General features: G+C 44.6%; 1 protein-coding gene across 1 annotated transcript; it reads right to left on the bottom strand.

Moving 5' to 3' along the window:
• Positions 1 to 402: 402 nt before the first annotated feature.
• dcdc2c (doublecortin domain containing 2C) lies at positions 403 to 14,205 on the bottom strand. Its single transcript, XM_084569190.1, has 10 exons — positions 13,898 to 14,205; positions 13,061 to 13,109; positions 12,817 to 12,893; positions 12,571 to 12,702; positions 12,228 to 12,383; positions 12,083 to 12,131; positions 8,360 to 8,492; positions 4,439 to 4,539; positions 3,863 to 3,982; positions 403 to 1,121 (listed from the first exon to the last, which is right to left on the bottom strand). Exons 1-10 carry the CDS (start codon positions 14,179 to 14,181, stop codon positions 1,032 to 1,034), a joined length of 1,191 nt encoding a protein of 396 aa, XP_084425316.1. The 5' UTR covers positions 14,182 to 14,205; the 3' UTR covers positions 403 to 1,031.

The following is a 14,205-nucleotide window of genomic DNA, read 5'->3' as shown; positions in this document are numbered from 1 at the left end:
AGAGCATAAGTCTGCATCTCGGCGTCTACTGCTATCAAAGCGAAGATAATTGAAAGAGAATACATGTGCGTACGCAAAAATCATGGGCAGTTGTAGAAGAGAAACGTTCAATATAAACTGCTGCCTGTTATAGTCGATAACTGCATATGCGCGAACGCATGCGAGTGCGTTTATGTACTTTCTTGATAGCACGGGTGACGCGTGAGTGAGGTAAGGTGCCTGCTGTTAGCGCAGGATGCAGTGATTTTCCTGGTGTCACTCCGACAGAGCCGGCCTCAGATTGAAGGGCAGGCACTGATAACCACCTGCAGGGCTCCGCATCCCGTTCCATTTAGCCTGCATTGGAATTTTCACAAGGGACAATAGCGGATGCTGGGGGAATCACTGAACGGGCCTCACAGCCGAAGCCTATGTTTTGTCGGCAATTAGAATGAAATTGCCTGAACCAAGCGAAAGGCACATTCCCTAACAACGGAGAGTGTAAAGTTTGCATCATTGCTCTGGTTTGGGTTGTTATCCTTTCTCCCCGTAATCAAAAGTTTATAGCACTTATTTTCTTCTTCTCCAGATCAGTAATAACAAGACCATACAATTCTACTTAAAAACAAGAAGCCATGGAGGGAGAAAAAATATATTTCCACTGCAACGTAGTGCATATCCCTCGTATTCTTGTCCAAGTGGTTCCAAATTGCAAACAACATGAGAAATATAAAGAGTGGGGGGAACAATTCCAGGCTCTCAGCATGGCACACCTTGATGTGCAGGTGCCTTTAATACTGGAATAAGTCATCTGAGATTGGAGAGGCAAAAAAAAAAAAAAAAAAACACTCAACCAGATGGTCTCCATAAAGCACGACATAAAGCTCTCCCAGATGTTGAGAGGTATAGTTGCGGATCCGGTGACATGCGATGCGATAGAGGGACTGGTAATGCGGAGTGTATTAGCGGTCTCTTTATGGTTGCATTAGGTGCTGCGGAGGGGAACGCAGGGGCCGCTGCCGCCGGTGCCGCCAGTGAGCTACTACCGGGCTTTACGCTTTGATGAACCTACCCTTGAAAAACCGGGACATCCGTGACCGCATTCTGCCGAGCCCAGAAGACTCCTCCTTCTCTTTAGCCTCCTGGAAAACATAAATCAGTTTCTCATATCATCATCTAGTCACATTCGATGCATATGCACCTCCAATCAGTAAATCTGCCGGCTTTCACCCCTTTCAGTGATATATCAGATTCGTAATACTCTCCCGCATGTGCAGTAAATCTCTGCCAGAGCCTATGTTTCTTAAAATTCAAAGACGAGGCCGCGTGAAGTGAGGAACTTCACTGCTTGAGCACCGGCTCAGTCTGGGGTGTCTCCGTACTGAAAGCTCCAGCGCACTCCAAACCGCTAAACAGTGGTCCATACAGGAAGCCGGGAATAAATTTCCCCAGCTCATTGTCCCCGCTGAGGACTAGCAGAACATCTCCGTCTGATTAATGGCTGTACACTGTCTAATGAACAGTAATTGAATGGTATAATGCAGCAGGTCCTTAAAAGCCCAGAGGAGTCGTCTTCCTCTGCCTGGCTCTCTGGAAAAGCAAGGCGGTGACATTGTCTAGAGTTGATTATGGTTGACCTTGCATGGGTAGACTAAGGCCTTTGAAATGGCTAACCTAAGCTTCGGGGAATAGGAGCATGGAAAAACAGATGAAAGACAAATGAAATGAACTCGCATCGGAAAAGAAAAGGAATGGATCAATGCGGCGGTCAATAACGATTCGATTTTTTATCACCAAATTCTTACGAAGAGGAAGACGATTGATCAAACATCCCTCGTCGCATTGGCATTTCTAACAATATTAATTAAGAAAAAATGCTTAGCTGACTGGTTGATAAATCAGCCGATATTGTTAAATCAAAACAAATGATAGTAGTAAACACAATGCCACGCCGGTGAGCACACATCCACCCTTGTCCGCGTTTTCCTCAAGCCGCACGACATCCGCAACACAGACGGAGCACGGCGTCACGAAATCAATCGGCTCCTTAACGGAGTGCACTCTAAAGGAAAAGCCAACCTTCGCAGGGCCCAACAAAAGTCAGTCAAGTCATTAAAAGAAAAGCTTTGATAAATGTGCATCAAGCTTTAGCCCGTCATTCTTTGTTCTCTACCGCCGAGGCCGCCTGCTTTCACTCTCGGCGGACATCTCCACTTGGCAGAGATGCTGAATCTCGTTATTCTTTATTTGGCCCGGACCGCACAGGTCAATATCGCGCGCGCCACCTCCGCCTCACCGGTGCACTGTCTGTAAATGTATTCGCTATTTAAATCCGATGCAATAAATCATTTAAAGCTTCAGCTGAAAATGTAATCATGTAATTGAATTTGGCCATCAATATCTGCTATATGCGCGCACGTATACAGAGTACACGGGGCATTTCACAAGCACATATGAGCGCCGGAGTGGGAGGAAATCTGTCTGAACTCGGCTCAAAGTATGAGTCATAGCGGCGCAGTTATGTCTCATTATTATTCACAGCCCTTTAAATGATGAGGTTGCCGACAACGAGACAGCGACAGTCTGTTTGGCCTCAAAGGGAAAAGAGGAGAGCAACGCGTGAAAGATGATTAGACTTTAAGTTAGGAGCGTCTCACCTGCAGAACTACTATTTCTGGTCTGACAACAACATTTAAAGATACTGTAATCCCTGATGAAACATGAAGGACTGTGAAACAAACCAACACTCTTATGTCAGTTTGCATTGGCTGGCAAATCAAAAACTGCTTGGCAACGCGTTTGTTGCAAAAAGCAGCTGAGTCCGTGCAGAGATTATTATTATTATTATTATTATTTCCCATTATCTAATGGTCATTCCCTGCAATCCATAGCCAATCTGAATCAGCAACATTCGCGCAAGACAAAAAGCGATAAGTAATGAATTAAGCTATTGATGGGGTCTTTAGCCAAGGTCATAACTGGCCCTCAGAAGTCAATAATTATCCCGATAAGAATATCTTTATTGCAAAAGTGCATACGGCAGCAAAATCATCACCACACCAAAACATTCCCCGATGGTGTAATTGCCACTGCCTGAAATTATAGTTTTCATTAAAACGAAATGTTCGAGGTTATTGATTGCTTAAATAAGACTCAATATCTTCTCATTTCAAAGCCGAATGAAATTGCCGGGAATAGTAATATCACCCAACTATTGTGAGCATTCATCACAGTTACACGGCTTCATATCGCCGTCCCTGGAGGATTATTAGGGCAAAATAAGTGTATTTAAATGAGTGTAATTTCTGGGAACCACAGATCCATGCAAAAACATCTGTATACACAGCTCAGCCCCACTTCATCACCGCGAATGCGCATAATAACCGGAGTAAAGGACAGACATCAAACACAGCCGCATATTTTTATGGGCCTCTGCATATGCATGTTGCTGTGATCTACTGCAGAGTCCCCGCGACTGCGACTGAACTCTCAACAATCACTCCACATACAGTTGTACCTGGGGCGCAGGTGTCTTTATTCCTGCGTCTGCAGTATCAGTACTGCGTCTTGTACCCTTTATTGACTCCCATTGCCCTGCAGAAAAGCTGTGCTGGTAAATACACAACACACAGAGAGAACCACAGAGACAGAACGAAAACAGGTTACACACACATATCAGATGAAAGTACAGTTGCTGGATACAGATCTGTGACCCTCTCACAATTATGGAAATGGTGTTTACTATAATTGCCGGTTGCGCCATTGAACCTTTTTTGTGTCACCTAATCCAAAAGCAAATGAGAAAATTGGACATAATAATAAGCCGAAAACGAAATGGATGTGAAACAGCAACTCCATGAAACTTTTAAAAAAGCATCCTTACTTCCTTCCCGGAAGCTGCACACGGAGACATGTGCAGAGCATCTGAATCATGGAGGGAGGCCTTGCAGAAACTCACAGAACTCCCATCTTCGTACTCCTCTTCAACTATCTTGGCCTCAACCTGCAGGGAGTGGAAAAAAAAACAAACAACAAAAAAAAAAGACCAAAATCCCCTTTGGCTTACACTGTACTCTACCGCAGTATTGATTTTTCAACATTTATATATTTATGTAGCTTGTTCTACTGAGCATTCATGAGCCTTATTCTGAGCAGACAATGTAATTGTGCGGTAGGAGCTGATTCCCAATTCAGTTTGAAGCTGAGAAACACACAAAGGTAAAGTTTGATGCAAGGAAAATGGGAGAGTAGCCTAATGTCTGCAGACATGTTTTCTCATCCAACCCTTCATCAACTTCATCAAGATTTGCTGCAAAGTTCTTATGGACTGTATGCTTATCTACGGCGATATTGTGAAGAATCAATTGTTACTTCCTGACTGATAAACGGGCCGAGCCGTTCAAAGACTGCATGCTAAAGACCTCATCAGGCTGCAGTGCAGCATGGGATTGTGTTTTACCTGATCAATCGGCAGGTCCACCTTCAGCTGGCGGTCTTCCTGCACCTCCGCTGCTCCCGCCATCTCACTCCTTTTGTTTTGTGCATTGAACACGCTGCCCTCTGAGAAAAGTGATTAATCACAATTACCTCATCTGCTGGCAGTCGCCGGCTCATTCTCCTGCACGCTCTCTTTCCCTCTGTACCTCTCCATCCCTCACTGCCCTCCTGTCCTCTCCCTTTTCCTCCCCTGTTCAACTTCACGAGAGATCAATGTTGCTGTCAAGCCATTTATTTATTTAGAGCGGTCCCACAGACGAAAGGGCCACTGAAAGCCACAGCTGCCCTGCCACAAATATGGCCAGCCAGCGTGAACTTTCAGTCCGGGGTTAGATCTCGACAGTGACAGGTTGCTCCTGATGCATGTGGGGAATAGCTCATATGGTAACGTCACACTGTTTCTCCCTTGTAAACAAATTCCCTTTTGTCTGCGGCTGCAAGATCTGATACGGGCCGGAATGTGAATAATGAAACACACAATTGGGCTTGAATCTACTTCAGTTGCCTTAAGTAATTTAATTTAAATAATAGATAGCCTTGCATAGTAGATTAATCACAGTTAAGATAAAGAAACAATGTATAGAAACACACATTTGGTTCCTATGTTTAGCTCAAAGCGGTAATTAGGAAAAGTTGTATTATTATTTTTCAGTCAAGAATGACCTATGGTTATATTTCTCACGTATGATACAAAAAGGGAAAAGTGATCAAAGAAAAGCAGAATCCTTTACCAGATGATGTTGGCCTGTATTAAAACCTCTAAGAGGTGATTCAGTTACAAAAGAAGATGTGAAATGTACCTTTAAACAATGTCCAGGGACGATTGTGGTGTTGTATAAAATTCTGAATTAGAGAAATAATTCCAAAATGTAGGAAGGAAACTTTACTCTGGTCTAAGTAAAAGACGACAGCAGCATGGTAATCCCAACAGGTGAAAGTTAAAAAGTTACTTCTGTTTAACCATGACAGGTCAGTTGTAACATATGAAGGGATGCCATGATTCCAATGGTGACAGTAAGGTTATGGTCAGTATATAGGGTATAGGACTTGTTTTGCAAGTCAAACTTTACTCTGCTGGATCCATTTGACACCACTAGATTATACGCATTTTGCCAGTCTTCAAGCTATAAAAGAGACAAAGTCCCGCCCCTTCAGGTACACACAGTGGTACCTCAGTTTGGAGAAAATATTAATAGAAGTCAATGGCTTGAGACAAATAATGTTTTGACCCTTCAGAATCATGCCATGAATTACAAACACGGTTTTTATTTCATTTTAAAAACTATTTTGCAAGTCAAAAAACACGTCAAAACCAACATGGCTGTCAACTTTTCATCAGAGGTACCATTGACTATCTACTGTATCCATCTACACTATCAATTGGTTATAAAGTCCATCTACTTATGTATCTTCACAGTCTTAAGGCTCATTTAGAGTACTGTAGGACATAGATGCCGTAACCTATGCACGTAACCTACGCTGTTGAAATCCATTTATACCTGTGCCTCGTCAGTCTGGCTCGCTCTGTACAAACACCACACAGGCACTAGTCGGTGCTGTGTATTGTTTGCCAGTCAGATTAATTTTTGTTTCTACTTCCTGCTTCACTTTCAGCAATGGCGACTGAAAGTCTCGCCAATGTTTCGCCAAAGACGAGTCACACAAATGTTTGTATCTCCGAACCTCCTCCTAACCTCTCCTCGATGTGTTCCATCTTTGTTGATCCAACAGTCAGTTAGAAAATTGCGGAGACGGAGATGCATCCGGACATACTAAAGCGGAAATACGCTACTACCAAGCGGTCTGCGTTGCCATGACGTGTGTGCGTAGCATCTGGGCTATCGCTCTAGCAGAAGCCTAGACCGCCTATTATACATCAATCTCTCAGTCTCAGATATGATGATACAATTAAATGGGATCAAAAAATTATTCTCGCCGTCGACGACCATAAATACGTTTTTTCCGTAGTAAAGTCCCATGGCAGCACACAAAGGGGCATTTGTGGTGCAGACCGATTGACATCCTGTGCGGATAAAACTGAATGCTATGGCCATGGTTGGGTATGTGAACGGTCACTTCACTGGTTAAATAGCAAATGCCAAAACTATGTTTCAATGGTAAACCTACAAACTCAACCATTGTCACTGCAACAAATCAAACTTGAGCTGGCTTTAAGTTTTTTCAGCGCCCCAGTGATGCAGGGACGTGACAGCCAATCATCTGTTTGTTTCACCAGCTCCACTTCTACCTCACCAAAATATTTGGTTTGGTTCGTCCGAAAAACGGCAGAAAAAACATATTCGTCTTTCAAGTTAGCCAGTTTCCAGTACTATTTGACTCTGCCCGTTTTGTTTTTTTGCAGACATTGAGAAAAAGAATGCAGCCTGGCAGAGGGTGGCGGTTACAACATAAATGTGCACTCGAGCAACTCTTCAATGACAACTCAGGGACAATGTTGCTTGCCAGGCTTGGACCATTTTATAACTTTGTCACTTGCTGTGTAAACACAGGGTCTTTCCAAATTTTTCTTAGAGAGACAGCGAGACTACATGAAAGCTTTCAAAGCTTTCAAAGCAGTGATGATCAGACAGTACCTAAACACAGTGATGGTTCGTCCAATCACCTGCCAAGAATAGTTTTGAAAGTTCAAGTTTCCAAGGACAGCTTTTCAGATGGTTTCCGTGTAGTAAACTACTGTCGATCAAGCATAACATTATGACCACCTGCCTAATATTGTGTAGGTCTCCCTTGTGCCTCCAAAACATGGGCCTTCTGAGGGTGTCCTGTGGTGTCTGGCAACAGGGTGTTGTTAGTGGGGGGGCTTTTGGGTACTATGGGCCTCTGTGGATCATCCCACAGATACATGATCATTTTGGGATCTAGTGAATTTGGAGGCCAGGTCAACACCTTGCGATGTTTTTCATGTTTTTTTGAGTTGCTCCTAAGTCGTTTTTGTGTGTGTGTCTGTGTCAGGCTGCATCCTGCTGGGGATGGCTGCTGCCATCAAGGAGTGTCATTGCTATGGGGTGGGGGTGCCTGGTCCGGTCTAGGTGGGTGGTACATGTCTAAGTAACATCCACATGAATGCCAGGTCCAAAGATCTCCCAGCAGAACATCGAATTGTGGTTAATGTTATTTACTTCTCCTATCAGTGGTTTCAATTTTGTGGCTGATCGGTGCATGTAAAACCAACTGCCCCGAAACTACTGCATAACTAGATAAAGAAAATCAAAGCCAGAGCTACCACTGATTAATGATATACAGAGTATCCCTTTTAAACTGCTGCATTCTTAAAAAACTAGGCAAGTTTATAGGAATATCTGTCACTTTATGATCCTTTGTCAGCGATGCTTATAATTAATAACTCATTACCATTTTGATTCCCACACCAAGAGAGAGACAGCGCGTTTTGTTTTCCCCTACATAGTTAACAAGGCTTTCTCGACACATATAATCAGCCAGACGGCCCAGTTCAAATCTTTTACAGCTTAGGCCCCCATGGCATGGAGTTTGAAGCCTTGTTCTGTTTAATATTCACGCGAAAGGGCTACTTTCAAAAAGCAGGCAGCTGAGTTTCGTCTGGATTTTAACGTACAAGTCGAGAATCCTAGGAAAGCTCCTTCACCTGCCTAGTGGTGGATTTTATGTATTCCCAACACACACTGGGCTCATGTCTCTTTACAGACGGAGGAATGTACAGTAAAGTGAAATCAACGCCTATACACATGCACCCACACTGTAAACCAGACTAGTCTTCAAAGGGCAACAGGTTTCTTTCTATCACTATAGCAAGAAAGAAGGTGATTCAGGAAAAAAATATGGGGTTGCTGGAGACAGAAAGAAAGAGAAGGAGAGAGAGAGAGAGAGAGAGTGCCCTGCTTACCCCCTGTCGAGAAGAGAACTGGGTTTCTGGACACCTGCCTCTGTTGTTTGGTTCTCTCCTGCTTGCCTGTGTGTTTCTTCATCTGGCCCCTGGCTGTGTGCTCAAGGTCCTCTCTCCAGCCCGTGTGAGCGAACTACTCAGTGAGACAAAAGAGAGGAGAAAGCAGGGGCACACTTTATGGCATATTTCCTCAGATTTGCCCGTGATTCATCACTGACTTTTTTGTTTTGTAAAGAGGAAGAAGGAAAAAAAAAAAAAAACATGACATGGAAAACTTGTTTCTCCTCTCTTTCCGCTTTTTATTTTTTTTATTTTTTACATTTTCCGTTGACCTCAATTTTTCATGAGCTGATATGTTTTGCAGCTCCCCCGTGACTCCTACTGTATTGAATTCATCTGGTTCCAATACATCCCGTGCACAACCTATCAATCACCGGGGAGCGTGGCAAACTAATCATTTATTGATGAAACGGGGCAGCCATGAATTTCTAACTGCATTTGTCTTATTTATCAAGCCAGATCAAACAATGAAAATCCAAACAAGCTTAAAGGGAAAGGGAGGGAGTTGCAGGGAATAACTTATTCCTCGGCAGCAGACAGCAGAAGGTTATTGATGGAGAAGGGGAGGGAGGGGAAAAAAAAAAAGGAGGTCTGGGGCTCTGTTGCGTGGTGGGAGAGCGAAGGAGCGAGAGTGGAAGAGGAGAGGAAGAAAGAGAGGGAGCAGTGGGGAGAGTTCAGTGTGATGTTCAGACAGCAGGGTACACATCTGAATTAATGCTTCCACAAAAGGCAATTTTCTCCTCACCGTCTCCTCATCCTCTCTGTAGGTAGCAAGGTAAGATATGTCTCCCTCACAGAGACTGAGAGACACAGACACACAGAGCGGGTGAGGGAGCAGACTTAATGTTTCTTTTCAGCTACAGTGCTCTTTACTGCAGGATCCCTGGGCTGGCTCGGGGGATAGTGTAGTGATCTCAGGCTTCCACCAGAATACACTTCTAGCAGTGGTGTTTGCAAGCTCACTAACACGGAGTCGGGGGAATAGCAGTGTTGTTTCTTCACTTGTTTGCTTTCTTTAATGCAGAGGCAAAGTCTGTTGGTATTCTTTTTAATTTCTACCGCCGTTTGCGGGGCCGAGGGAGAAAGATAAAGCAACAAAAGAGGAGTGAAGTTTTCTTGGTGCGTTTGCTGAAGGAGAGTTGAAACAGAGTTCACGTCCCAGCGCCGGATCGTCCACGGCCACATGAGATCAAAGCCAAAAAAAAAAAAGAGGAAGATGTGTCACTGTCGCATCGGTAAGCTGTTAATTCCGCAACCTCAACCGATGTGCGAAACAAGTTCTCGACAAAGTTCAGAATCCGAATCCATCTGGCCGATCAAAAATTGAATAGCTTGCTTTTCCGTTGTCGGCGGCAGCGGCGGTGGGATGCAAATAGATGATATTTAAATCAACAAAGCTGAATCAGGGCTGTCTCGCTCGGGGAGGGTGGCGAGGAGGGCGCAGAGGAGGAGAACAGCAGAGGACGAGGAGGGCTGCCGCTGAGCCGGGAGAGCACAGTGCAGCTGGAAACACAGCGGCGGAAAAAGCTGAGGTCATCCAGCCTCTCGTTCTACATTACATATCTACAGTACCATGTCCTGTGGGAGCAGACAACTGTGTGTATCAGGAGGCCCCAGAGAGAGAGAGAGAGAGACGCAGAGAGAAAGAGAGAGTTAGCGTGAAGGGGGCTCAGGGGGGCCCGAGCGGCAAGTAATCTGTGGCCCTCTCAAGTGGCAGGGAACAGGAGTCAACAAGAGGACAGTGTGATATGATAGCCAGGGGAAAAAGGGGGGGGGGGGTCCCAAGCAATTGCACTGACCAGCCTCCGGCCTTAGACAGTGGTATCAGTAGGAGCCACTCCCAGGGCCGGGTCCTGGGTGAGCAGACACGCTGGCAGCAGCAGCAGCGAGGGGGTAAAGTTTTCCTCGAGGCATTGCTGCTTCCTCCAACCAATGAGATCATCCATGAAAAGCGGGGAAGCGGGGAGCAGCGGCAAATCATCACCGATGTCAGCGAGTGCAGCTATTAAAGGTTTAGGCAGCCCTTCAGAGCTCTTTTCACACGGCGCTTTGTGTGAAGTACAGCTCATTATGATTACTATAATGTGAAAGCACGTAGCTTGATGCACACAATTATTCTCTTTTCCTCCTTTTTTTTTTTGGCATTCCCCTCAACCCTATTAATCTTCTCTTTTATGCTATGTCTACCTCAAAAGTTTCTACCTCATCATGTCTGCGAACGCCTAACTCAGCATATACGCTCCGCTTCCAACGGGGGAGCGCGGTGCACGCAGGAGAGCTCCGGCACTACACTCTGCAGAGCCGTCAGTTTAGTCGGTGGCTGCTCCACGCCAGATGTCCCATTCGGCGGTGCACACAGACCAGGACAGGACAGACGCCGTTCCCATGCAGTGAGGTTGCACGAGCAAGGTTACATTTTACGCAGCCTCACTGGGCACCTTTAAAGGGATGTTTTTATAGGCGTTTGAAACCGGACTGCTGTTGTTTTGTGAGGTCAAACTGAAATTAATGATGGACGCGACCCTATAAATGTATGCGTAATCACTGGGCTAAACAGCTGACAGATCAAGACGGAGGGGGGGTAATTTTTGTCACATGTATCTTCCCCCTCTGAAAGGTCCTTATTAACTGGTCACATCGTGTTTACAGATTCATGAGGGATCAGACACAGAGGTAGGGGAAGTAAAATGCGGCAGCATCATGTCTAGTGAATGACTAATACTACAATGAGCTGGTGGATGCAAAACACGCCATACTTCTGTCTCTGTCTCCACCTCATGGTGCCAAGTGAAATGGCAAAGACTGCGGGTCTGTAATGCATCAGTTAAACAAAGTCTGATGTCATTTTCATCTTGCGTTTGATCCCCGGATTTCTGCTAAGATGACGAGACCTTAGAAAAGCACCGGGACTGTAAAGCATTCTAATGTATTACTGATAAATATTCATCTTAAGGTAGTCAACCACAGATGCAGCCAGAGATAAGGGACATTTTTCTCTATCTAAAAAAAAATTGGCATCTGCCACAGCATTGTCATCTTTCATGGTTAGAAAAATCAGATGTCAGACGCATCTCTCCAAGGAGGCCCCCCATCTCCACCTCAACCTGCTGAGTGAGCATGTTCTCATCTCCACCGTGCCGATCCGGCGTTCGTCTCGCGGCCCGCACCGGCGCAATCCTCATATGGATTCAAAGCATTTTACTGTCTACTTAATCACAAAACAAATTGTCCCGGTTCTGGTTTGAATGAGAGATTTTTTCTTCTTTTTTTTTTCTTCTTCTTTTTTTTTTCAGTGAGTGAAGTCCCCCTGGTGCATATGATCTGTCTATGAGGCTCACTGCACTTGATCAAGTGGGCCAGCCTGTCTCTGTGGGGATTACCCATCAAAGTGGAAAGCTACGGTAACTCAATGCCTCCTGCAGACAGTGATTGATGATAGTGCTGTTTCATAACGAATTGCGCCCCCACAACAAGTCTCTCACGTGGGAAATGTTAATTGAAATGCTGTGTGTGCAAAGATACGCTGTTCAACAGTGATTCTGCCGAGGTGTTACAGCAATAAACTAGAGGGAATTTATGGAATAAAATGTTAAGCATGACGGGAGAAAGTGAAACAGCCAGCTGGCAAAGAGCATCCAACTCCAGAAAGCAGCATCAACTCACCACATCCTTTGAATGTCTTTTGTTTCTAATAGCAGGCAGGATGTCCTGGCTGCGGGGAAGGAAAGGGAAAACCAATATTGACAAACACATTTTTCTCTTTTCTGTCCACAACAAAATAAGAATCTAGTGTTTAATTTATACGTACCTTTCGGTGATGTTGTTTTCTCTGACTAAATCCCTGCAAGGGACGCGCTGGTCATATGGGAGAGCTTTAAACTTCTCTGCACCGACTGCAACATAGTGCTGGTTGTTCGCCAGTTCGGAGGGGCCGCAGACAGGCCTTCCATCTAATGTGCAGAGCCTGGAAAATACCGCCATAATGCAACATATAGTGATTGCTTCAACTGTACCTACTGTGAGTGTTTTCAGTGTGGGTCTAATAATGCTTGATTCATCGATTCATGTTTAAAACTCCATTAAAACAGTCTTCCAGTAACAAGAAATTCTAAATGCTGCATGGTTCCTAATTTACTGATATCAGACATTACCTGAAAACGGCGCCAGTGCGTAGACGCACTTTCTCCGTCACCATGGCCAAAACATTTTCCCAGCTCCTAAGAGTGTACTTAGGGATGCGTATCCGAGCTGGGGGCACCAGCACGTCTCCGTTGGTGAAGACACTGTGAAACAAAGATTGCAGAGAAAAAAAAAAACATGTTTCCTCTATTCCCACAACACAGGAGAGAAGATTATTCTTTTTTTTGCATCGCGTCCGGTTCAAAATCAATACTCACTTTATCGTGCAGGACTCGTCGGTAGTTCTCTTCCAGCGAGCAGAAACTATAATTCTGCTGTGGACAACTGGAAGGATCTGGAAGTTTTGCAAAGAATAATGAAGTATTTTTCAGTGTACTAATGATGCGGCTGCTTTGGTCTCAGCATGACCCTTCAGGCTTTTGGTCACATACGAAATGGTACGGCACATAAAAAATAAAAGCTTGAAGTCTTGGGTCAAAAACAGAACAAAACTGGTCTTACCTGTTCTGTTTTCCTGCTCTGTGGTTTCTTGGTTGATATCTCACAGTAGCTAGAAGGCATTAAAACAATCAAGGGCAATTCAAATGAGGTTTCGGGTGCTACATGGAAACATACACCGATCAGGCATAACATTATGACCACCTTCCTAGTTGTGACTCATCAGAAAATGGACATGGGCCTTCTCAGGGTGTCCTATGGTGTCTGACACAAAACACAATGTTATTAGTGGGGGCCTTTTGGTCCTACGGGTTGAGGTGAGGGGCCTCTGTGGATCAGGCTTGTTCCAATGCATCCAACAGATACTTGATCAGTTTGGGATCTTGTGAATTTGGATGCCAGGTCCAAAAGTTTCCCAGCAGAGCATCGAATTGTCATAAGATAGTCAGTGATTTCATATTCTGTCGGTGGTCATAATGTTATGCCTGATCGTGTATCTAGCTCCTGATAGTCCATACAGATATATAGAAGCTATTTCTAGATGTGTTTATTTGAACTAATTCAAATAAAATAGTACAAAACTAGTTTAACAGAAAAAAAGGTAACATTATGCCAACTAGACAGGAGTAATATCGTGTTGGGACGTCCCATTTAACCCCACAGAAAGCAGAGTCTAAAGCAAATGTGGGATATTCATCCTTTAAGCACTTGAGAAGCTGACATATAAGATAGAACCTATTAATTTCCACCCAACAAAAGAAGAAATAAAATCCGAAAACCCTTTAACTGAATAGACCATACAAGCCACAAACGGTGACTCATCCTTGGTAAAAGCCTCCAGTTATATTACAAACCCACACACAGCCAGACCAGACGCACACCTGACAACATGATACTTACTCCAGCTTCTTAAAGTGCTCATTTCCGGCTGCAACATACACACCCCCGTGTTTCAGATCATCAAAATGCTGCACTTTGCTGCCCTGTCCGGGAGTGTACAGCTTCCTGACGGCGCCAAACGGAGCCTCAATCCCTTTGGTCAGAGAGGTCAAAAAGTTGTCAAAGGTCACCACCTGCCTCGTATTCACCACGACCTTCCTCCCGGGGAAGAAAGCATCCCCGTTCCTGTAGACGATTATTGTTTTCGTCGGCGGCAGGTCGCCTCTCCCTGATGTGCTAGGCATGCTCGCGTTAGCTAAAAAACACAC

This window comes from Chelon labrosus (assembly GCF_963514085.1).
Source record: "Chelon labrosus genome assembly, chromosome: 20".
Taxonomy (NCBI): Eukaryota; Metazoa; Chordata; class Actinopteri; order Mugiliformes; family Mugilidae; genus Chelon; species Chelon labrosus.
Note: the sequence above shows the minus strand (reverse complement) of the source record. Positions and strands in the feature narration are given on the sequence as shown.